The sequence below is a fragment of the Aythya fuligula genome, chromosome 11 (genome assembly GCF_009819795.1).
Source record: "Aythya fuligula isolate bAytFul2 chromosome 11, bAytFul2.pri, whole genome shotgun sequence".
In the NCBI taxonomy this organism is placed as follows: domain Eukaryota; kingdom Metazoa; phylum Chordata; class Aves; order Anseriformes; family Anatidae; genus Aythya; species Aythya fuligula.
Genome location: NC_045569.1, coordinates 4,550,693 through 4,575,316, shown reverse-complemented (window position 1 = coordinate 4,575,316; position 24,624 = coordinate 4,550,693). Strand labels below are relative to the sequence as shown.

General features: G+C 41.1%; 2 protein-coding genes across 6 annotated transcripts in view; one reads left to right on the top strand and one right to left on the bottom strand.

Moving 5' to 3' along the window:
• Window positions 1-1,752: 1,752 nt before the first annotated feature.
• On the bottom strand, window positions 1,753-23,963 carry FAM81A (family with sequence similarity 81 member A). 4 transcript variants are annotated; one of them, XR_004253765.1, is made up of 12 exons: window positions 18,584-18,796; window positions 17,139-17,534; window positions 15,709-15,774; window positions 14,547-14,603; window positions 14,193-14,466; window positions 13,331-13,449; window positions 6,528-6,657; window positions 5,274-5,380; window positions 4,859-4,994; window positions 4,313-4,508; window positions 3,640-3,895; window positions 1,753-2,459 (listed from the first exon to the last, which is right to left on the bottom strand). XR_004253765.1 is itself a non-coding variant. In XM_032194778.1 (11 exons), exons 3-11 carry the CDS (start codon window positions 15,753-15,755, stop codon window positions 3,756-3,758), a joined length of 1,206 nt encoding a protein of 401 aa, XP_032050669.1. In that variant the 5' UTR covers window positions 15,756-15,774; window positions 17,139-17,534; window positions 23,920-23,963; the 3' UTR covers window positions 1,753-3,755. The 4 variants fall into 4 exon arrangements, 3 of the variants coding, with proteins under 3 accessions (XP_032050669.1, XP_032050668.1, XP_032050670.1); XM_032194778.1 differs by lacking the exon at window positions 18,584-18,796 and adding an exon at window positions 23,920-23,963 and having other exon boundaries at window positions 1,753-3,895; XM_032194777.1 differs by having other exon boundaries at window positions 1,753-3,895.
• The window catches only part of MYO1E (myosin IE), an 88,859-nt gene continuing 85,427 nt past the window's right edge, over window positions 21,193-24,624 (top strand). Inside the window, exon 1 of one of the 2 annotated variants that reach the window (XM_032194774.1) lies at window positions 21,193-21,292. In XM_032194774.1, the coding sequence (XP_032050665.1) occupies window positions 21,251-21,292 (42 nt within the window). In that variant the 5' untranslated portion in view covers window positions 21,193-21,250. Of the gene's footprint in view, window positions 21,293-23,454; window positions 23,573-24,624 lie in introns of those variants that run through there. The other variant, XM_032194776.1, reaches the window with a different exon arrangement.

Sequence of the window (24,624 nt, the reverse complement as noted above, 5' to 3'; positions counted from 1 at the left end):
TATCTATGAGTTTAGAGCTTTGGGGTTTGTTGATTCACTATGTAATCTCCTCGTACTCACTTTCAGCTGCACAGTTATCAACATATAATTCTTTAAAGTCATGGGGAGAGGAGAGACGGTCTTCTGATTTCAGAAACTTTCTTGGAAATGCAACTGAAAACTTTCTTGGAAATGCTTCAATCACGAGGATGTTTCAGCATTTAAAGTAGTGCATTGCAGCAGATCCTATCTGCTCTCTGTATCTCATATTACTAAAGGCCATTACAGTGATGAAATTTGGTTTTAAATTTATAGAACTGGGACACTCTATAAATACACAGCTTGGAGTTGGAGATACCCTGGAAATTCCTGGTTCTGTAAGTGTTTGCGTAAGGAGAACTCAGCCAGTCCAGAGGAATGTAGTCATTATTCTTGCCTCCTGTACTTTGAGTATTCCAGAAAAAAGTTCCCCGTTTGTGCAATATGAATTGCTACCTGAGCTCATCTACTACGTGTCCCACACCTTTTGAGAAAGGAGAGTTTTCCTTCAGGGGCCAGTGCTGGACCTGCTGATTCAAGTTCTTATGCTGGTTTAGAAGTCATTAGCGGTAGGGGATAGTGGATCTTCTTGGCGCTTCCTTCTTTTTTTTTTTTTTTCCCGTTTGTTTTGTGGTTGTGTGTTTGTTTTTGTTTGGTTGTGGGTTTGGTTTTTTTTTTGGTTGGTTGGTTTTTTTTTGGTGGTGTGTTTTGTTTTTTATTCTTTGTTCAGAAGCTCTGTATCCCCTAAGAAAAACGTTGCATACTTTTGTTTCTGTATTGCTTAAGCTTTATAGTAAGCACAAGCTCTGAAGACATTAAAGTCTCACCTCCCATTTCATGGAAGTTGGGATCATAGTCAAGCAAGTGGAACAAACCAATGTCCAGCAAAGGCTGTTTCAGTTTAAAGGAGCAAGAGTTAAGGAGTAGTTTTTCCTTCAGGGTAATAGAGATTCAATATAACCTTGAAAATTACCCAGACTAACACTGCCTCTTCTCACTACGTTTCTTTTCTCCCTTTGTGGAGAGAAAACACAGCCCAGTTTGGTGTTGTACAGGTAGTGACTCCTGGAGGTACTAACGTAAGTACTTATGTTGAGTGGAGAAAATATTACTTCCTCCATCAGAAGCCCTCTGCATTCCTGAAGGAATGAAATTAGCACTCCTAACACACAGGAATTTCAGGGGAGACCAACATGGAAAGGAAAAATAAAGGGGCAGCTCCACTTTCAAGCACAAGTATGTCCTTCTGTTTAGTTTTGCAGGATCTGTGCAAGTCAGTGTTTACAACTGGTTTCTGCTTTTTAAAATCAAGCTTTCCTAGAACACAGTATCCATAATACTGTCCTCCTGACTGTTCCCCTGGGGGCAGGCTGTTTCTGCCTGATGAGAGGCTTTTGCTATGCAATTTTAAGAAGATAGAAAGACGTAGGGACTCTAATTCTACATTGAAGAACTCAGCTGTTATTTACCAGAGACAAACACTCCCTGACAGAAGGTGCAGTCAAGATTTTGTAGGCCTAGTCTGTGCAGAAAACTTCCTCCAATAGCACTTCATCGTAGTTGGAACACATTGCTTGATAGGAACTCACATTTCAGTGTTGTTGTGTGTGTTTTGTTTTGTTCTGGTTTGGTTATTTACCTTAGCTGAAACTTAGTAAAAAAAAAACAGCAGAAGTAAAATTAGCAAGGATGTCAAGGATGTTCTACTTTTTTTTTTATATATATATCTGATGAATCACACAAGATTTTACAAGAGAAACATTTTATTAGTCATACATAAACTGTTTCTCTGTTTCCCTGTAAACTCTTCCATATTGTACAAGACTCTCTCAGGTACAGATTTGCAATTACAGAAGAAAAAGTGAGGTTTTGTTCATCTCTTGTTTCTTCCTTGTGTGTTCAAGGTGTGTGTCTGTTTTTTACAAAACACCAGTGATAGCTTTTCCATTGTACTTGTCTAAATATTTAAGAACAGATGAGAATACAGAAATGAAGAAGGAATGAAGTATTAAGACAATTCCTAAAGCATATCTGCAAGCATTTCATTGTGTCCATTTAGAGAACAGGGCTTACCTTTTAGCTGCCGTTGTAAATATACTCCACAGCATGTGGATGATACCAGACAGGACTAACAGAGGCAGTGTTGTTATCAGAGAGCACTAGAAGCCAGAGTTGCAAAAAGCTCAGATATCTTTGATGCATTAAGATACTTTCAACTATATAGGAAGTAAATATCAACTTAGGCACTAATCCTGTAAAGACATGTATGTTTTCCTGATTTTACACAGTACACTGTCCTACTTAATGCACATGTAGTTTTGGAGCATTTTTTTAATATGGTGACTGTGTGGGCCAAACCTTGGTTCATGGAAGTGATGAGACGTTTGCCACTGGTTGTCCAAACACGAATATGGTTTTGAAATATTGGCTAAAAGAAAGGCCTGTTAAAGACAATGGAAAGACATTGTATCAACTTGTACAAGTTGGCAGTAACACTTGTACGAATTAATGGTATTTTTGCACATGAAGTACTATTTACTGTATAAATTAATAGGATACTGGATGAAGCCTGTTATACTTCAAGACTGCTTAATCCTGCATGATTTGAAAACATAAGCAATAACAAGCTCTGAATGAAGATAAAGAATCAAAATATATTTTTTCCCATCTAGATTATTATTCTGCATGGGTGCTCATTTTCAGCATGTAAACTATTATGGGAATGGAAATAAGCACCATTATTACTTGGAAATACCATGAATTACCAGTTTGAACCTACTAAATTATTAAAATCTACTTAAATTTGAAGAGTTAGTTGTTTTACTTCAATAGAAATAGCTAAGCAGATCATAAACTGCATTTCATTTTACACAAAATTCTCCAGACTTTATCTCCAGATCATCACTTTTTCTTTTGTTTTCAAACCTTTCAAAATCCATAGTAATATAATGAAACAAGTCACAGGAACACATGCCCAGCTTATAAAATACTGTATATAAATTTTTTTTACTTTGTCTCAAGTCTACTTGGTTATTCATTTAAAAAGGTCACAATACATAAGACCACAAGTTGTTTCTTATATTGTCATGAATCATCTTAGTCTACAACTACATTATATAATACTATTTAGTTTCCACACACACACACGCGTATGCACGCACACAGGATATTTGCACAGCTAAACAAAAGTTTTCTGACAGTGTCTAAGTTTTGAAAATTGGTCAGTTTGGTGCCAATTCTGTCTCCTCAGGGAGTCAATAGTAGAGAAGGTCACTGCAAAAATGTCCGGTGACTTCAAACATAGTAATTTGTATCAAGGTGGAGAACCTTGCCGAACTGATAATAAACAAGTGATACCAACTTCTTATTTAAAAAAGAATATATCGAGATGCTTATACATATAAGCATATAACTGCCTGATCAAGCCTACAAAACTGGGGAGCATTGAAATGCCTTTAGCAAGTTAGGTGCCAGCTTCACCAATATATTACTCTAGTTTTACGTTGGTAATCTCCTGAGAGCAACTAGAGTAGTGCAGTGGTAAATCAGCACCTCAGCCCATAAAAGCTTCCTGTCAGTTGATCTGTTAAAAGCTTGCATTTACCACTTAAACATACAAACCTGTGCAACAGCAGCCTGTCCTTCGGTACATGCATTACATTTGGATTACAGACTGGAACAAGATTATAGTCTGCCTATTAGCCAGGTAAATATTCATCTCAGACAAAATCTTGCAGTCACGGTCCAGCCTCTCCCCATGCTGGAATCTCCTGCTTCATTTGGTGGATCTGCTTCTGTAGTTCATCTCTGTCAAGCTTCATTTTTGCTTCTAGAACTTGCCGTAGAGACCCAATGCTCTCATAGATAGCTGCAAACCCTAATTGCACATGAGAATTGAATTAGTCTATAACATAAAGCAAAAGAGTATGATGTAGTTAATATCAGAATATGCCTCCTAGCATAACACTCAATTTTTCACTAGAACGATAGTAAAAATTCTGTAAAAATAGGACTTCAATTATTCTGGTGTGCTGATGGTAATAATGCCCCTGATTGCAGCCAAACCGTGCTTACATATGTTCAGGGGAAGCACTTCTAAGCTATTAAGATGTCACCTGCTGTTTCTGTGAGCTTCACACTTAGTGAAAGCCCTTTTAAATGCAACAGATGCAACAAATATGTTTGGCCCCAGTGTCTTTAAAATACTTTAGTACAAAGACATTTTGAACAGTGTTAAAGGTCAGTCATTGTTACCGCAATTCAGAAGAAAGATCTTGATCGATCATAGTCCTACCAGCATTAACTTCAGCTTTCATTTCTTTTATGTCTTCGTTAATCTCATTTTGAAGTTTGCCAATGCGAATATTTATCTTTTCTTCATTCTGTTGTGCCTCATGTGCTTCCATGGTAATCTTCTGTATTTCTTCTATTTTGTCAATTTTCTCTGACATTTGGTTGAATTTCATCTCTATAGCTCTTTCACTCATTTCCTGGAGCCAGGAAAAATAATTTTAATGGTTTCTTTTGAGTATGAAACTAGAGTGGTGTTTCCCAGATATGCAATAGGTATTGATTAATCATCTTTTCTTATGTGGAATTTAAAGGTGTAAGGAATTAAAATTTACTTTAGAAAACACTTTAAACTCACTTGATAGTAGGCTAAAATACTGATGTTTTTAAAGTGGTCAGATCTATTTCAAGACTCTCAGGCCATGGGAATGCTATGCTTGACATCAATGAAAAGAGTTCTGCAACTATTGGTGAGGTCTGAAAGTCCCAGTTACTAATAATGCTTTTGAATAGTTCCTGAGAAGTGTTAGGAGACTGTAATGAAACTTACCGTGGTTTCCTTAAAAGTCAATGAGAGTTGGTCCAGCTTTTGCACAAGCTCTTTTTCAATCCTTTCATGTTCCTGTTCCAACCAGCTGCGTGCAGACAAAATCTGGCTGCTGAGTTCCTCAATAGCGTTTTTTAATCTAAAAGCATAATACAAATTAGGAGATAAAAAGAGCAGAAATTTCAGTCATTCAGCACCATTCTTTTATGATGATCACAAAAATTTAATGATAATTACTGCATTCTTGACACCGTATCAAGGCAAATCTTCAAACTTTAAGGCTAGTAAATGGGACAAGGCAGGCAACATTGTTTTGGAAAATAATGAAAACAAAATAGAAGTATTTATATGAAATACCACAACGCTTTGGGGCACTAAAAATGGGGTCGTCTCTTCGGGCCGATGGCTGCTCACTCACTTGGTGTCCAGCAGGTGGAGCTGCTGCGTGCTCTCCTTGTAGGCAACCTTCAGCTTTGCTTCTTGCTGCATTATTGACTGCTCCACTCTGCTCAGGAGATGAGAAATCTGAAACAGAATTCAGAATTTACTATTTTTCAACAACGTTTCACCACAGTCTCATTTGGGAAATTTCTGTATCAGTAGAAGGGATAAAGAAGGGTCGTATTGCTGATGTTTCCAAAATTATTGAGTTTGTGCATTTTACTTTATCATGAAAAGTATATTGTCTCACAAGACAAAAGTAGAAACACTGTGAAAGATGTAATTCTACAGCCATCAATAAAGTGAACAGCCTCGTCCTGCTCTGAGGCAGCTGGATTTACACAATCCATACATCACCAGGTGTTACATGTGCAGACCCCTCCACCGCAACTAGGTGAGAGTCTTCAGCACTTCTCATGTAATGCCTACTGCAGTGCTGAATTTAACTGCGGATCAGTTATTGCTAATGTAAAGTATTTCTCACAAAAGCAGTCGTGGCAGTACAAAACATACTGTTCTGTTTACAACATTCATGACAATATATTCCTGGCATGCTGAGTGTTCTGAGAAAAGTGAATTTTAACCATTTACCTCCCACAAAGTGAAAGTGCAAAATATTGTTGTTACCTAAGAAAATCAGAAGGCTTTGAGACAGAGTTATGAAGAACCTTTTTTTGCAGCGTCTCAGGACTCTGCTTATATTTAGTGCTCAATTTCACTCTCGTACCCAATGGGAGAGAAACCCAACAGATAGGTTAAGGGATTCTGAGAACCACAAAACAGATTTGTTTTGCTGACCTTCAAAAATAGTGTTCAAATGTATACAAAATAATTTTGGGAAGGCCAAAACATACAGGGTAACCTCAAGCTTGCATTATTACGGTGGTTTTGTAGAACTTCCCTGTCTCATTAACATTCTGACCTCAAGAAACTGTTCACATCAGCAGTCACTGATGGCTGTTCATTCCTGGAGACTTCGTGGGTACCTTTAAACACTAGGACCTTCTGCACAGCATACAAAAGGCAACAATTTAAGGACTTTTTTCTAGTTAGACCAATGCAGTAATGTAGCTGTGTAGCAATATTCAGTCTAATAAGGACTGTGAGTAGATATAAGTCTCCATCTTTAAATCTCTGAACTCCCAGGAAAATAATTAACGTTAATGGTGTGTGTTTGAATTAGACTATAATTCTTACCTATACGTGGATCACTTGGGTCTAAATACTGTACCTGTATTTCTGCCTCTTTGATTTTAGATTCTAAGATCAGCTTAGAGGTGTGTTGGTCTTTACTTAGGCTCTGAAGTCTTTCATATGTAATTTTATGTTCTGCAGACAGTCTGGCTAACCCGGCATCACACCTGTTTGAATAAACAAATACCAAAGCAACAGCTGAATAGAACATAAGGTCCAGCCTTTTAAAATTATCCATTTTAGACTGGGTATTTCTGTGATAGTGATGGCTGTCTAGCAAAATATCGTCTTATGAGGCTGTTAGAATGCCGATATATCTCACAGTACCTATCAAACTGCTCCTGAATAGGAATAGAAGTCAAATAGTCTACCAAACATTTGATGCACTCCTGTTTTCTTGGCTCTGGCATAAATTGTAGACTGTGTTGTTATCAGAGTTGGGGTAATCGCATTACAATTTCAAAGATACGCAGGATTTCAATGTGTCATACTTCTGTCATATTCCAGCAGACAGCTGTCATGGCCTGTAAGATTTGGCCTATGTAGTTAGAGGCCTAACTAATTGAAGACGACTTCTCCATTATTGTAGCTGTGCTCCTCTGAGTCTTGCATTCCTATTTTTATTTTCTTCTGCAAAATAATAGTACACAATCTATGTAGTAAACAATGTGGGGAAAAGTTATGGTTTAGTTAATACAGTCTGTATTTAGGTAAAGCCGTCATTTAAAGCCATGCCAATTTTGTCTTGCTAAGGACTCCAAAATGCAGTACTGGCACATAATAATTACTTTCCTTTCTTCACGTTGGAACATTTCTCAGTGCTGTAACATTTTAAGGGCAAATGTGCTATAGAATACATGCATTTCCTACAACATTTCAAAAATACTTTAATCAGGTGGATTTCATCTACAATAATACAATAAGGACATTAACTGAGCTGCACAAATATAAGTACTGTAATTTCAGAAGTAAGACCCCTGCAAAGTATGAGTCATGTGTGTATATATATATATATATATATATATATATATATATATTAGATGTATAATAACCAAAGTTACTAAATTTGATCTCTGAAACTGATGAAGAACAGACAGCAGTTACAATTTAAAGGGGAAAAAGGCAGTAAAATGGGACAAACTATGGCAGGTTAAGTCATTATGCAAAGCCATGACACATTTTAACTTCTTTTAACTCAGGTTTCAGTTGGAAAGCTTTCACTTCAAAATGTGCTTTCATCACCTTGGTTACAGTAACAACTGTTACTATAAATATGACAGTACAATTTCAATATGAAAATAATAAGTAATGTAAAATATCACAAATTAGAAAACCTGTAGAAAATAATTTATAGTTGAGCAGTTCAGCATAGCAAGATTGATTAGTAATATCTGTAGAAAAAGCAGAATAGGTTTACACAGCAGTGAATTACAGGTCTTAGAATCAGTGGTTCCTTTAGAAAGGCAAGAGAAGCTAAATCTATTCACCAAAAGCATGTGAACTCAAAAAATAAAAATTAAAAAAATAAAAATAAAGTCTTGTTTCTCTGAGGCATTACAGAAAATATGAAAAGCAACAGCTTTGAAACTACTATACCAAAAGTAAAGAGTAGGCATCTGTAATTGCTTTTAAGGCAAATTAGCATTATGGATTTAATCATAGGGCATCTCTTCTTTGTGGAACTGGGTTACATGATCAAAAGGGTCATGTAGTTGTATGGTAACTGAAACCTTAAAAATTCTGACTGTTAATTTAGTGTCAAGCTGGTATGTATGAATTGTGCTTTTAATATTTCTACAGGTATACTGTAATTGGCACCCTTTTAAAACAAAAGTAGGAATACATTTTAAATATCAATGTAGTTATGGAATGTACTTCATTTTTATCCTGGGTTGTTTTTTAAAACAATATTCTCAGTGTTCAAGTGGTCAAAGCAGTCTCTTTACTATATATGTTGTATGTAATCCAAAATGCCTGATCAGTTTTTACCTGCAAAAGAACACTAGTATGCTACATACAAAGATCCTGATATCAGTTATGTGAGTATATATTTTGAGTTTAAGACTTACAGCAAATAATTTTGGTCGATGCTTCCACTAGCCTTCAAATAGTACAGAAAAAAAGTAAACAGTATGAAGATGAACATACAGAAAACCATGGTCTTTCCAATACTTTTGATTTATATTTCCTCCTGCATGATGGATGGGAAGAAAATTGGTAATCTAAAAAATAAATGGTTCATTATAGTTTGGAATTTTTCTTTGTTTACAGATAAGAGGAACATTACAATACCTGCTCGATTTTCCATATGTCAGAAAGCTCTGACTTCTTTATAGATTCATGTTAAAATCAGAATAAATCCTTCGTAAAAGTACTATTTAAATCCAATGTTCAGAAATATTTAATATAATTAATAGTAAGATCAGACTATAGATGAAGCTAGTGGACTATGGATAGAAAGACAAAAGTTGAAATCAACTTTTGAGGTCTGGTCGTCTTAAAAGCTCAAGGAAAGAAATTAGAAATAGTTTAAGATTTATAGAAAGAATACTAATTTAAAAATGTAAGAGCTGAGGATACGGATATAAAAAAATCAATTTGAAAAAAATAGCTGTGCTTCCAGCTTACGCAACACTTAAGATTTTATAGAAAACCATTTTGTACAAAGAAATGCACAACAATGTCTTCATGCTTCAAATGAAGAGAGTAGGCCACACCAACTATTCACACCAGTTTTTCATGTTGCAGTTGCACACATGCACTGTTGAAATTTGGGCCAAAAATGTACTAGGACAGGTTTGTTGTACTGTTATTTAACTGTGGAGGACATTTTCTAAAAGTTATGATTACCAAACTGTGTACTTAAATTAAATTAGTATAGGAAGACTAAATGAAGAGAAGACTTTGTAGTTCCAAGTACTCTGAGTTTCAGAATCCAGTATAAATAAATTAAAAAAAAAAAAGTAATGTTTAATAAAAACAGTGAAATTATCAAGCAGCTGTCTTCCAAATGTTAGTAAGCAAAAGCAATAGTTCCTTTTCTGGCACACTGAAGAATATTTTCATTGCCTTTCATCTCTAAGAAATCAAACTGTAATGGCTGTTCTATGAAGTATCATCAATGACTAGAAAAAGCTGAGAACTAGGCTAAAATGGCATGCACAGATTGGTAATGTTCTGGTTTGTTTGTTTTTTAATAATAGGAGATGTTTTGTTTAAAAACATCTTTAAACATTAAAAAAACATTAAAAAAATGCTTCAGTGAAAAACAGGTAGCTGAAAGAAAGGTTGTGAAAAAACAAGTTGATGCATCTAGGGGATCCACTGGGCTGGAACAGCAGAGCTAGTAGATACTACATGGCCTGCACCCGGGAGGCCAGATCAGTCTTCCCTGTATGTCTTGTACATCACCAGTAGAGAGAGTGCAGCAGATTTATTTTACTTACAGGGATCATAAATGCAGTGCATCCCAGATGCATCAGACTCATTTTCTACTCAGTGTAGGAAAATCTGCCTACATGTTTTAAGTCCAGGGCATCTGAAATGAGTCAGATCTATGATGTATATAAAAATCAACTATATATGCCTGGTAGGCCCAATGTGAACACGCATCATTGCTATTTCTCTGGAGTTTTCAGGAGAGGGCGACCTCTAGACACAGCAACTGCTCTTGTTCTTATAAGGCTGCTGTATTTAAACGTCCCAGACAAGTGGTCATAGTCCACAGAACATTCTATAAATAAATGATAAGGCAGCACCCATGAATTTTATGGTGTTACGAATTTATCACTAGAAATAAACATAGTAAAGCTGGGTTATATAAAACTACCAACATCAGGGACGGGAGGCTGGGCTAATGGATCTATGAGTATCTATCTAGTTTTCTGTTCAGTGTGTCACTGCTTTTAATAGAGGTAAATTCTGTCTTAATGATAATGCTGATTCTTAGGAATATGGACAGCATCATTCATGCTGAACCCCGTAATGATGCTTTACAAATTCATCAATAATTCTTAATGAAAAATGGCCCAGAGACATGAACTGCTCTGTGGGTTCCGTCCTCTCCTGCTAGGGCTATGAGCTGATGCTGTGATGCAGGTGCGCTCGGCCCTGAGGTCTCTCTGAGTCACACGCCTCCAGAGCTGTGGGGCGTTGGAGCTGTGCCTCTCAAGTGCACGTGCGTGTAGGGATCCCTGTTCTCACCGCTAAAAGCAGCAACCCTCAAGAATTAATGAGACAGTTGTTCAATAATATATTGACATGTTACAGAACAGTTGGTGTTAGGAAATAAATAGTACTCTCTCCAATACTGAAGTTGAATAGGATATTTAGTATGCATGTAATTACTGGCGTTGAAATTTGGCCAGGATCCTGAGATTGACAGGAAAATCCTTACAGGATCCAAAGGCTCAGACACAGGTGATTTGCCATCACTCAGCGTATACAAACTGAGTCACAGCAGTAGTCCATGTGTATTCTTCTAGCCTAGAGCAAATGTGATGTACTTTGAGTTAAATTAGCCGACTGTCACTATAGCCTGAGCCACACACAGCACCCTGGCTGTGGCTGAGAGCAGGGCTTAGCTGATGGACCCAAGCTGGTAACCCACAGTAGCTTCAACATGTTTCTAAGCTTTCACTCTCTAAACTCATGTGAGAGCTAGTAAGACCAGATGCTGAAGTAAAATTATAGTAGGTGAATTTGGCTTATTTTATGTAATGTATTGGCTAGAGTAATCAGGAAATATGCAAGGGAAAGTTTCTGGTAAGTATCTGTATAGCACAACAAACTGCAATTTTGATCATAATCTCCAGGAATACCATAACCATTATTCACGGGAGTTTGAAGTAGAATATGTTTGTAGGTGAAGGAAAATAACCTTCTCTCATGGACCACTGCTTTACCTTGATTTCTGGTGAAAGGCAAGCTTATTTTCATCTGCACAGAGAAAATGCAGGTTATAATACTGAGTAGAAGGTAACAGTTAAAAGACAAACTAATTCTCTTGTGGTAATGAATACAAATTTCCAACATTCATTGTTCGTGCTGACATAAGGGCAGATTGGTATAATCTCTTAAAATAATCAGATTGCAACCCAGGCAGAATAAAAGGGAGTTGCCCTAAGTAAATAAAGGAAGAAATCCTGGCAAAGACTGAGCTAGTCCACCACCGCTCCCCATACCAAGGACTCAGTCAGGCGGCACCCCATGGAGAAGCTCATGTTGGCACATGTTTATTCATGTGAGTTCTCTCCTGAAACCAAAGGCACTTTACTTTGCTGCACAAGCAGTCAGTATCTGTGTTGCTCCAGATAAGGACCAGTCTTACGATGTAGTGGGATCTCAAAGTGGATATTTTATATAAAAAGCAGGAAGATCCAAGCATGTACATGTGTCGCATCCATCCTCATGGCCCACGAAGATGACCAGAGGGCTGGAGCTGGGGTCATTCAGCCTGGAGAAGAGAAGGCTCCAGGGAGACCTTATAGCAGCATTCCATCACCTAAAGGGGGCTGCAGGAAAGCTGGGGAGGGACTCTTTGTTAGGGGGTGTAATGATAGGACAAGGGCTGATGACTTTAAACTAAAAGATGGGAGATTCAGATTAGATATTAGGAAGAAATTCTTTCAGAAGGTGGTGAGGCACTGGCCCAGGCTGCACACAGAAGCTGTGGCTACCCCAACTGTGGCAGTGCTCAGGGCCAGGCTGGATGGGGCTTTGGGCAGCCTGGGCTTGTGGGAGGTGTCCCTGCCCATAGCAGGAGGGTGCAACCGGATGATCTTTAAGGTCCCTTCCAACCCAAGCCATTCTATAATGATCCTATAAAATTTCGCAGAGAACAGTATATATTTCAGTCAAGTTTTCATTTGACAAAATGAGTTTGTCTAGTTTGTTCCTGTTTACTAAAGAATAACTTTTAGGAAAGCATAAGTTTTTTTAAAAGTTACATAATCAGTATTTTTAACCTCTCTAAAGTATTCTTTACAAAGCGGGCTAAGAAGTAACTGTGGAAACTTGAAACAATCAAAGAATTCATGAGAAAAATTTACTTCAAGGAAAATCCCTCCCTGGATATCTTTGTAGGCTGTTATCACTACATCAGTTGAAGTACAAGAAAAAATAAAAGTTACCTGTACTATACAGATAATAGGTCAAATTCAGAAGAAGTGTAATTCCAGTGAAGCCAGGATATTTTAGGACAGATTTGGTCCTTTTTTCTGTAGTTGTACAAAACTGTCTTTTAAGTTTCACTTCACAGACACTGAAACAAATGTTGTTGTACTATGGCTTGTAAATGTGTCAGTGGTGGCACAACCTTGTGTATGTGTTGTTGCACAGCTGTAACTTGGAGTTTGAAGTAGCCTGTAAAAACTCAATTGTTTTATAGCTTTCTGTTTCTTACGTGCCAGGTAGCCTACATAGATTTTAATATGGTTAACCAATAATTTAATTCACATATTTCTACCTCTAACACATATGCAAAAATGTGCATCTATTATGTTCTTTACAAGTGCAGATTATACCATACCTCCTTTATAGTAATTGTGCTAATTAGTCTTAAAGTCTAACCATAATTCTTTTTAAAACTGAACTAAATCCAGATTCCTATGGAATTTGAAGTCATTTGTTAAAAACAAATTTGGGGAATTAAGGGTCACGTTGTTAAGTTTAACACGTAATACTGGAATGCAAAGGATTATTATTCATTTTCTGGAAAACACCGAGCAAAATTACCCTGGGAATTTTGCCAAAGTTCAGCCCATTAACATTGACATTCATATTTCAAGATTAAAGCAACATTAGCTAGTCCCCAAAACATACTTTCGTATTGGCATTTACCTTGCCACTCTTCCCCGAAGATCTCCTAAACCAGAAAGCTGCCGCATTTCCAGACTCTTTAGGGTAGAATTTGTTCCATAGCTGAGATTGTCTCTGACACGTATCTGTTCCTGCAGCATCTACAAAGTATTCATATGCAAATACAAATTCAGTATGTTACATTTAATGTACATTTTAAATGTCACTCATTATTTTTCAGTATTTCAGTAAAAAGAGATATATTTTATCATGACTTTAATCAAAGCTTCATCTCATATATACAAAAACAAGTACCTCTAGGTCATTTATTTTTCTTACTGTCCTTACCATAATCTGTATAAAGTAGAACTTGACAATGGAATAAAGTTTTAAATATTAACGTTTATCCATCAGTTTTTCCCACCACGCCCATGTTGCTCATTGAGCAGAGGTCATGTATCTGCGTATGATTAAGTCAGAAAAATGAGCAGTTGGGTTTGGTTACTTAGTGTCATCAGCGAGTCAGAAATAAAAGAAAGTTTATTACAGACCTAAGGCATTTCCTAGTGTTTATTCGGCACAGCCTTTGGATTGAAGTTGAGCTGGGTATTAGTGTCACGTTAATTCATTTTTTTCAAGGTTTTCCAGTGTTGCTTTTGAAAGCAAGCTTATTAGTACCACAAAGGTTTCTGTGTTTATATGCTAATATCCTGTACTATTTTCATAGCTGCTGAAGGAACTGCCTAATTTGCAAACAGTGTTTCAAGTTATAAAAACAATTTATAAGCTTACAGGATCTTCAGACCTTGTCTGAACTTTCTCATCCTGTGATAAGCTTTGTTATTAAATGAGAAGGACTAAGTAGCTGAAATGGTATTAGTCCTTTTAAAAAACCCTAACGTACCTCAATGTCCCGATTAAGCTGCCTCACTATTGCAGTTATGTTTCGGATATGTTCTTCTAAGAGTTGCCTAGCCAACCGATCGCCCCCCCCTTTATTCTGCATTCTGTGCAGAGTGGAAACAATGTCCTCCTTAATACGAAAAGCGTGTTCCACGAGCGCTGCCGTGGTTTTCTCATGGCTTAGGATTCTGTCTTCCAGCTGATCCACAAGGCTTGCAGATGCCAGCGGGACCGCTGTCAACGCCTGGCTGTGCAGCGGTATGTTTCGAACCCGTCTAGTGAAGAAGAATATTCAGATATTATTAAGGTCTCACACAAAACTGGCGGTAGTGGGGAGAAGCACCAAAAGACTTACAGAGAGGGCCCACTGCGGCAAATAAACAGATGCTGCTTGCTACTGCATCTATCTGTCCTGTAGAAAGGCAAGTTAGGCTTTTTCCTACTCTTTAAGGAAGCTTACAAAGGCATAGGATCTTAAGAAGAGGACATTAGCATTATAAAAAGTAACAATTCAGAACTATAATTGGAATAAGAACACAAACCCAGATCCTGTTACTGAGTTTCAGAAGTAATGCTATTTGTCTCTACAGCTTTCATCTTTCTTTAGGCTTAATCAAAGCAGAAACTGTAGAACGTAGATACTGCAAACTAAATAAGACCAGGCCAAGATTAAAAAGTAGTAGCTTGTGTACTTTCTTTCTTGCAGTCTATACAGCTGTCCTCTAATACTGTACAGAAGCTTGTCCTCCCACAAATGGGATAGGAGCATATGCAGGTTTAGAACGTGAGGAGAGATCAAAATTATGACAAGCTTCTCAGTCTCAGAAGCCAGATTAAAAAACAAAACAACATATTTAGGTCTAGGTTTCTCAAGAGCTCTGCATTATGTAGCTTCCATGAAAAGCAATGGCAGCTCATGGATGCTCAAAGTAAAAGAAAATAAATAACAAATTGACCGCATAGACTGCGGATGCACATAATCATTTCCCAATGCTATGTTCTGTAAAGAGTAAATAAATTTTTCAGAACCATAAGTTCCACTCCCCTTCAAAAGAGGAGTTGTTATTTTTATTTTTTTTTTAACTCTGTTAGTTACTGTGTATTGTCCATGTTGTTTCCTGTTAATGAACCAACCTGACAATTTACTTTCACCCTTATAACACTGATAGAGATGTACGAGGACTCTAAACAAAGGTGAGATCTGTCCTTGAGCTTTCACACTTATTCCATGTTTAGAAGGCTTTGGCCTAAGTATAGCATTCTTGGACTTCTACTAAGTTACAGTTTAAGCTATTTAATTTTGTTCAGAAAGGGTTAAGTAAAAGCTGACTAAGGAATTGTGATATGGGCCGTGATTTGCATGAGTCTAGGGTATTTCATTTTGCTTTGCATATAAAATGCCAAAGTTCTATGTTACAGCATTACTATAAATAGACAATTAAGAGAGAATTAAGAGAGACATAATACTCCACAATATGAAGATTTTTTATTTTATTTTTTTTACATTCCAGCTGTACCTTTCAGAATGGGCAAGAGTTGGGAAGATCGGGCTTCGCTGGGCCATTTTCTGGTCAATAATTTGTCTGTTGAAAAAGTACACATTGAATTATTTAATAGTCTATATCTGGCATGAAATGATTCAATGCTTCTGCTTTAAGTGAACCTTCAAGAGGAGTTTAAGAATATGCTGACAGGTCTGATCTTGGAGTTTAAATATTGCTTATGGAATAGATGCATTTGAAAATTGATATAAAGGAACAAAAGAATGTGAACTATAACCTGATAGGAAGGGTTTTTTTTGTAGTGAAAACGGTATTCTAGAGAAGGGCAGGGTTGACAACTTCACAACTGAGATCTGCTCCGACCCATAGAACAGGTTTGGCAAGACAGAGGCAAACAAACTTCTTGACCCAAATATGTCTGCTGGTCTCAGACGGCATCAATCAGCAAATACAAAAGTGAGATACATGGGATTATAGTAAAGCTTAAGAATGCATTGGCTAGAGAATGAAGTGAAAAGATTCCATGACAGCAATTACTGGGGATAATGTATTTTTCAGGTAATCTAAATAGAATGGTAGAGAGCAGTATGGTTTAGCAAAACTGTATATTTTACCCATTTGTTCTCAAATCTAAAAGAGCACACTTTATGTAGTAAATTCTTATGTAGGAAGACTATATGTTTTGTTCTTAATTTTTACATATAGCGGGCCAGACTGTGACAGACATTGCAGCAGAGTAGCTCTGGTAATAGCTTCAAAAAGACATTTTCAGTATCTTACTGTAAGTGAGATCAGGGCCTGGCACAGTAGCTTTCCTCTGGTGACAGAAATTAAAACAATAAAAAAAAGTAATAGCCTCAATCAAATCCAAGTGTTCCACCCCATATGAAACAAACACACATTTTAATCTGCAACAATGGCACAAGTGAGCATGGCTATCCCATGGAAGGCCTGAGCCTGAATTCCTGGGGAACCTAAAATGCTCACTGAAAACAAGAGGCTTACGTATGAAGAGAATTTTGCAATTGCTGATGAAACCTGGTGCAATATGCTGTACAAACAGAAAGAGGAAAACAGGGTTATTGGAACAAAATCATAAAATTTTGACTGTAAAGAAGTGATAGGACTGTCCTCTGAGGTTTCAAAATGCCAAGCATGTTTGTGCTTTAGAAACTTATGAAAGCACTGCCTAAAAACAGAGCAAACATTGTCACAGTATGTGTGTTCTATTTATAGCACAGTGCTTCAGAAACTACAAATTAGAAAAAAAAAAAAAAATAGTTTCAAGAGAGGCTGGGTTGCTGAGCAGCAGTGACACTAGTCTGCAATTCCGAAGGTCTGATGTTAATTCCTTGCGCAACCTCTGATCCTGATGACTGTGGATGTTATTTCCATGCCTAATGACTCGAATTCTCTATACGGGAAACAGAGATAATGGTACCTACCTCTTCGATTAAGCTCTTACATGCCTGTAAGTAACAAGCCCTGAATAAGAGCTGGGTATCATTATGATGACTGAGGCACTGGGAATTCTGCACAGCCACTGAATGTCCAGTCGTGCAGTCTGCTCCTCGCACACGTGGTTCCCCACGTTTTTTCAAACGGTGCCGCTGTCCGTGGGGAGCCCCTGCTGGCTGTCCGGGGGGGCTGTACAGCTGCCCGGTAGTGCCCGAGGTCTTGGTAGGCCGCAGCTCATTTACTCCCGGTGCTCTGCGCCGTACCACAGTTTAATGATCTTGATGAAGCGAAGCATTTGAACGTGCAATTTAACTATGAACACAGGGATATCCCACTGATTTAAGTAGAGCTATGCATCACAGAGGCAAAGAACTGGATTCTACCTAAAAAAAAAATAAATAAAGCATTAAAGTCTGTACATCTAGCAATATCTCAGTGATACACTCCTTATAAAAACAGCCAAACAAAAAGTCCTTAACTCAAGTGTTTTCTTCTTACAGCCTTCTTACATTTCATATCAACTGAAAAACAATTTTTGGAGTAGAATAAGCATAAGGTTGCTTGAAGATTTTATGTTTTCTCCCAGACTACAGCTAAATGCAAGTGTCTGGACAAATTGTGCACATGAAACAAGAGACACATGGATGGACTTCTCGTTCTTCTAATTTAAGCACATCACTCATCACTGAAATCTCTCCTAATCAATTACAGATGACTTGACCTGATGCGGCACTCAGCAGGGCTGTGGGAAGGTGCTGGTCGGCGGCTGCACAGAGCAATACTGCGCTTGTGAGGTGCGTGCAGCAACCAGGGACACCTGGGTGCCAGGACTGATGCCAGATTCCCTCTCGCTCAGCCTATGTAACGAGCGCCCTTTTATCCTAACCACTGTCAAACCCAAGGAACAAGGAGGTGTTCTCATGGCAAGCACCGGAGGCGTGCAGGCTCACGCAGCTCCGGATTTAGCGGTGCTGTGCTGAGGTGGCACCGACACCAGTCGGATCGCTGCCTTCGCGTGTTTAGGCGCTGTTCTAAGCGGTGCTGCCTGCAGCTTGATATTGCTATGGCAATTCCAACCATGGCAATTCCAACCGTGCTGTACCAGCGCAGTGAATTGGAGCAAATCCTGCATTTACCGAACGGGGCTGCGCTGGGCACGGTGGCAGGACGCGGATTGTCCCGGTGCTAAGCGGCCCGACGGCACCCGAAACAGCCCTGCCCTCGGCCGGGGGGTGTCCCGTGCGGACCGGGGCCGCTTGGTCACCGTCTCCCGAAGTCGCCGGCACCCCTTGTAGGGCGCCCCTGTCCCTGCCTGCCCCCCCCCGTCCCTCCCTGCCCTCCGGCCGGGAGCCTCCCGCACCTCGGGGGGAGCCGCGGGGGCTCCGGGGGGCTCCGCGGGGCGGGGTGGCGGGGAGCGGGGGCCGGGACTCACCGCTGCGGCGGGACGGGGCCGCCCGCCTCTCCTCCCCGGCATCCCCGCGGCCGGCGGAGCCCCGCTCCTCGCTGCGCTGTGTCCGTCTGTCCTGCTGTCCGTCCTGCCGTCTGTCCTGCCGTCCGTCCGTACCTCCCCGCCCGCCGTTGGCGCGGGCCTTGGCGCAGGCCGCGCTGCGGGAGCCGGCGGCGTTGCCAGGACGCCGGCACCATGGGAACGGCGCGGCGGGGGCAGCTCCGCAGCCGGGGCAGCGCCGGGCGGGGACGGGGCGGGGCGGGGCGACACGCACGGGTGGTGACACACACACGGGTGGTGACACACACACGGGTGTCCCGGAGGCTGCACGGTCTCCCTGGGCAGTTGCTGGGGGAGGCATGTTCCTTGCACCCAGTCTGAACCTCCCTCGGCTCACTTTATGTCCTCGCCCCCCCCCGTGCGTTGCTGTGAAGAGCTTGGCTTAGCCGTCTTGACGGCCTCCTCATCGGGGGGCTTCTGGTGGGTCCCCCAAAGCCTGCTGCCACCTGGCAGAGGAACCCTTCTCACCAGCCCCCCGGTCCTTGTGATCCTCTGCTGAGCTTGCTCGGGTTTGTTACCGTGCACAGCTGTGTTCCTTCACCTGCTGGTGCCCCAACTAAGTTCACGCACAGGTGTGGTTTTCACACACCTGGTTTTGGATTCTTGTAAAAGAACTGCTTGGAGTGTTAGTGTTTTCTAGTATAGATATGGCTGCAGGACCTGGGCTTAAAAGCAAATTGTTATTTGAAGCAAATTGATTAAGGTTATTTTATTTTAAAAACAGCTAACATGTATATTTCCTATTTATATAAAATCCTATTTATTTCCTATTTATATAAACATTTATATTTCCTATTATAGCCTTGCAATTAACGTTAAACTGATGCACAGACTCACTCTCAGCCTGTGTTCTCCCTCCAGGCCTTCACGCTGGTAACAGTGTTGGCCCCAGCGGGCTCTGGGAGGTGTGACGGTCATGCTGAAATGCTCGTCTGTTCTTACACTTGTCCCTAGGTGTTCATACAGGCTGAAACAGGACGATAAGGTGAGTGATCTTTGGTTTGACCCACGTAGATATTCTTTTCAACTTGTGTTACCAGAAACCATGGCTTTTGTACTTATATTGTTTCCTTGATGTTTCTAACTAAAGCAGTACTAAACTGTTGTATTTGATGTAATTGTATCTTCAGTGTAATCGGTAATAAACAGATTTATTTTCTTTAAGGTAAATTCAGATCACTTTCCTTATCAAAGCACAGTAGTATCATTTATATGGACTGCTCTACTGTCTCATTCCTGTGGAGCCCCATTCTGAGTAATCATAGAATTACAGAATGTAGTAATTTAAGTTTGAAGGGACCTCAGGAGGTAATCTGGTCCAACCCCCCCCCTCAAAGCAGGGCTAATATTGATGCTAGATCAGGTTGCTCATCCAAACATAAAGTTTTGATCTTAAAAACTTCCATAGGTTTTCAATAAATCTTCCTCTGAGGAAACAAATACAATCCTTGTACTTTTGTTGATGTGATCCCACATAGCTTAACTGAAGCCACAGGAATACAGGAGACAAAACTTCTCGGTTACCAAGTCCTTGTGGAGTTCTTCCAGATCTATAGCAGCCTTGAGAATAACAACATTATTCATACGTTTCGGTTTGCAGTTGGAGAACTCAACACTGTGTATTTGGAGCATCTCAAGTCTGAGGCTTCTCTTAATCAGACCCAGAGTAAAACAGCCACATGAGGGAAAAAAAAAAAAAAAAAAGAACCTCAGAAAAACAGGGGGTGAAGAAGGCTGTTGACTTTGTTACGGTACATTTACTCCAGTGATATTTTAGATGAACATGTTAGTAAGAATTTTTCCTGAACAGGTATGCTTCTCTAATTAAAGGCCAGCAAAAGGCAGGGAAGGAGGAGACTCTTGTTAGATATAGAGACAGGGAGTAAAAAAGAGTTAAACTGATTGTACTGTCATCCAACGTGGAGATCCTGTCCTAATCATTGATTTCACCACATTTAAAGTCATAAAATTCTGGTTTTGTTTTAGATATATAATTTAATTTCTCCCTGCATTTCACATGAAGAAATTGCTGAATCCTTACTTTGTTTTCTGTAAGTAGGATTCTACATTCACCGCTTGTAACTGCGGGCAGAATGTAACCATCTGCATTTTAGCATTTAGAAAATGTTAAGATTACTGAAGTGTATGTTTATTCTTTGGAAAGCAGATACAGCAAAGATATCTGCATTGAATTTTTAAAATGACCTTAATTTAATACCATTTGCTTTTCTGTGATACAAATCCTTCATCTTTCTAAGAAATACCAGATTGTGTGGTTTTCTAACTGAAAGTATGGTATTTTGTTAAGGGTATTAAGCCTTATTTTAGTGGCCTTCAGGCATTAGTTAAGTGATTAATGAAATGATTGTGATCAACAGAACACAAATATGTGGCTTGGAAAACTTATTCTAAATGTATTTCCTGAGTAAGAGAAAAGCAGTAATGCTTTTTTTTTTTTCTTTGCCGCCTGTTTTAGCCAATTAAAAATCAGTCAGGGCAGTGCCTATTTCATTAAAATTTCTAATCTTTTCCAGATTCACTGACTGCTTATAAGAGCTACTTCCTTCTGAAGCCTCAGTACATTTTTTTAGAATGAAGAGCACAGGACGATTGTATTCTGTGGTGTTTCCAGAGGTAAGTGATAGGGTATTTTGGAAGACAATTTAGTCTTTATGCATTTTAGCACCAGCCTGATTCCTGTTCTGTGCTGGCTCAGTCGACCAGGCTGTGGGTAGGTAGAAACATGTGTGGGTTACCAGCTGCACGATGGAGGAGGCAACAGCTTCTCTCTTTGTGGCACTGACTGGTGCAGTGCAGGCTCCAAACTGCATGATGGCAGAGGCTGTGCTGGATCCATCAGCACTGTGCCTGTAGCCCTGAGACAAGTCCCTTATGCTAAGCCAATCAACCTACTCAGGCACTGAAGTGAAACTTGAGCTTAAATGTCTCCCTGAAGCTTAACTATAGTGATCAATATCAGGAAGATCAAACACTGCAACTGCTTGCATCCAAAACATATCCTCAAGATAGTTTTTGATGCTACCACTTCCTTGCATGAAATAGTATTGCTAACCAAACACAACACTGTCAAACAATATATGCATGAATGAGCTTGCTGAAAAAAAATGATGGAAGTTCTTGATGCAGGGAGTTCTTGCATCTTTTCGAATTAGGTCTTTTACAGGTAACCTGTCAATATGAATTTCATGATATAAATGTCACCACTTCTAAATTTTGTGCTTCATTTTAAATGTACACAGATTTCTTTTTTTTTACTCTGCTGGAGCTCCTTAAGATGAAAATGTGAGTTCTGCCTTCCTCAGAGATGACTGTTACTCATGATTAGCTGGAGGAGCTCAGGCATGCACAACATTTAGGCACACCACCACTCACATTGGAAGGGAAATGCCTTCCCCTGCTTCTGAGCATGGATGTTGAATAAGTATCATTCACTTAATATAGTCAGCTTGGGAATTCGATGTTTACCATTAAAATAAGCAGAAGTAAACCACTATGTTTAACAGCATGAAAAGACTATTGTAAATTAGACTGCTTGGTACACACTGTGAAAAGGTTAGCACAGAGGCAGAGCACAGATGCTTTTGGCTCTGAATTTTTTTGTTAAAAGTCATCTTGTTGTCCATCTAGACTAGATGGACCCTAGCAGCACATGTAAAATTCAGGGAAGTTGGGACTAGTTTCTCTATTAGCTATGTGGTGCAAATGCTCTTTTTAAATCTTCTTCCACAACCTGAGTTCTCTGTTTTTTTTTCGAGGAGACATTTCTTCTCAGAGTGGAACGGGTTGCCCAGGGAAGTAGTGGAGTCACTGTCCCTGGGGGTGTTCAAGGAAAGGTTTGACCTGGTGCTTAGGGACACGGTTTAGTGGGTGACATTGGTGGTAGGGTGATGGTTGGACCAGGTGATCTCAAAGGTCTTTTCCAACCTTAATGACCCTGTGTTTCCTGTGTTTTTCATAGCTTGTTATAAAGTTGTTTGTATGTAGACACATACATGCAAACATATGTGTCTTAGGAAAGCAAACCTAGACATTAAGAAAGACCCAAATCCAAAGCGAATAGAAAAACCTATAAAACCTAGGGAGACTCTGTCGTGTCTGTCCTCTGTATGCTGTGTGGATTCTTACAAGTTCTTGCACTGATTTTTATATTAGACTTACAAATTTCTGTAACGTTTCCATTTTCAAATGAAATGTTAGGCAAATTGTTTCTGTCCTCGTACAGTGCAACCGCTGCTGCCTTCTGTTGGGAATCGAAGCGTGGAGCTCTGTTCCTGCTCGCTTCCCCGATGTGCTTTTGTTTTAATGGCAGTCGCAGATCACGTCTACCACACGGCTCCTCTCCCAATCCCCTTCCCCTCACGCCGATACCGGTTGTGTCTGAGCAATCCGACAAGGACGTGCCCGGAGAGGGGCCGGGCGAACGGCGGAGCTGAGGCCTGAAGCGGGAGGAGGGAGAGAGGGAGGCCGCGGGTCGGGCGGCCGGGTCACGGCCCCGGGTCCCCGCTCGTCCCCTCACGGGGCTCGGTCCCGGAGCCGCCGCTGCCCCTTGGGCGGGCCGGGAGCGGGCGCTGGGGCGGGGGCGGGATTCCCTGCGGGCAGGGCGGGCGGCGATTGGCTGCGCCGCGGAGACTTCGCCATTTATGGGCACGGCCCCGCGCGGGGCAGCCGCTGCTCCCCGCCACCAGCGCCCGCCCGGCCCAGCCCAGCCCAGCCCGTCCCGTCCCGTCCCGGCGGCGTGCCCGGAGCTGCGCGCGCGGGAGGGGAGGGGAGGGGAGGGGAGGGCAGAGGGGGAGGGCGGGCTCGCTGCTGCCGCCGCCCGCCCCCTGCCTCCTGCGGCCGGGCCGGCGCTCAGCGGAGCCGCGGGCAGCGCAGCAGCGCGGAGCAGCCGCGATGGTAGGCGCGGGGCCGGGGGGCGGCGGGGCGAGGGGCTGGGGCTGGGGATGGGGCTGGGGTCGGGGTCGCCCCCGCGAGGGGCCGGGGGGAGCGCGGCGGCCGCACCTGAGGCGGGGCCGGCGGCGGCTTCGTCCCGCGGCACCGGGAGCGTGCCCGGGGGTGACGCGGCCGTGCGGGGCCGGAGGGCGCCCCCCGAGCCCTGCCCCGAGCACAGCGCCCGCGGGGCTGCCTCGCCGGGAGGCAGAGCTGAGGGGCGGCGGGGGCCAGGGTTCCGCCAGGTGCCTCAAACCGGCCTCCGGTAACTCAGGGAGCGACCTTTGCTCCTCGGCGCGTTACCTCGCGGATACCTGTGGTGCCTGCGGTGCCTGCGGACTTCCTGGTAGGAGCCGGGTGTCGTGCTCCGGGTTATCGCGTCGCTGATGACCCGTCCAGGCAGGTAGGAGCCGCAGCACGGGTCACGCAGAGACGTCTGCCTGCTGGCACTGCGCTGGGATCAGCCTGTCTGCAGCACAGCTGCGGCAGGGGCCAACAATTCCCCTCCGAGGAAGGGCTTTAATCAAGGCGCAGCTCTCATAAATGCATGCAAATAATTGGTAACACACTCAACAAATGTTACTTTATCAAGCTGAGAGAGTTAGTTTAGATATCTTCTAATTAGAAGATATTCTCTTCTAGGAACTACACAGGCAGTTTTTGCCTGGCTCGTGAACAGTACTTTTATGGTTCTCCCTAAGCAATCATTACAATCAGGCCAGAAAAGATTGATGTTTTTAAAAGCACTGCTTTTTCTAAGACCTATACCCAGACGATTGTTTGATAATCCATTAGCAGGTGGTGTTTTATAATGTAGCTGGCAGAGGGACTGTCTGACAGGATTTCTAATGGCTGCTTACGATCATGACTCACGCTGCTGTCCTGTAACTTTGCACTCTTTTCTGTGCTGTATAAAAAAGTAATAATAATGTTGTTTCCTTTATTTTTGCCTTGACAGTTTTGATTTGTGTGGGGGGGGAAGAAGTCACCACTGACACCAGTGGCAGGTTCACATGCTG

Coding starts and splice junctions, on each gene's coding strand:
- FAM81A (XM_032194778.1), bottom strand. CDS start 15,755: ATGGCCCAGCGAAGCCCGATCTTCCCAACTCTTGCCCATTCTGAAAG. Junction 5,381..6,527: donor TCAAAGAGGCAGAAATACAG/GTACAGTATTTA, acceptor ATTCTGTTTCAG/ATTTCTCATCTCCTGAGCAG. Junction 4,509..4,858: donor TGACTTTTAAGGAAACCACG/GTAAGTTTCATT, acceptor TCCTGGCTCCAG/GAAATGAGTGAAAGAGCTAT.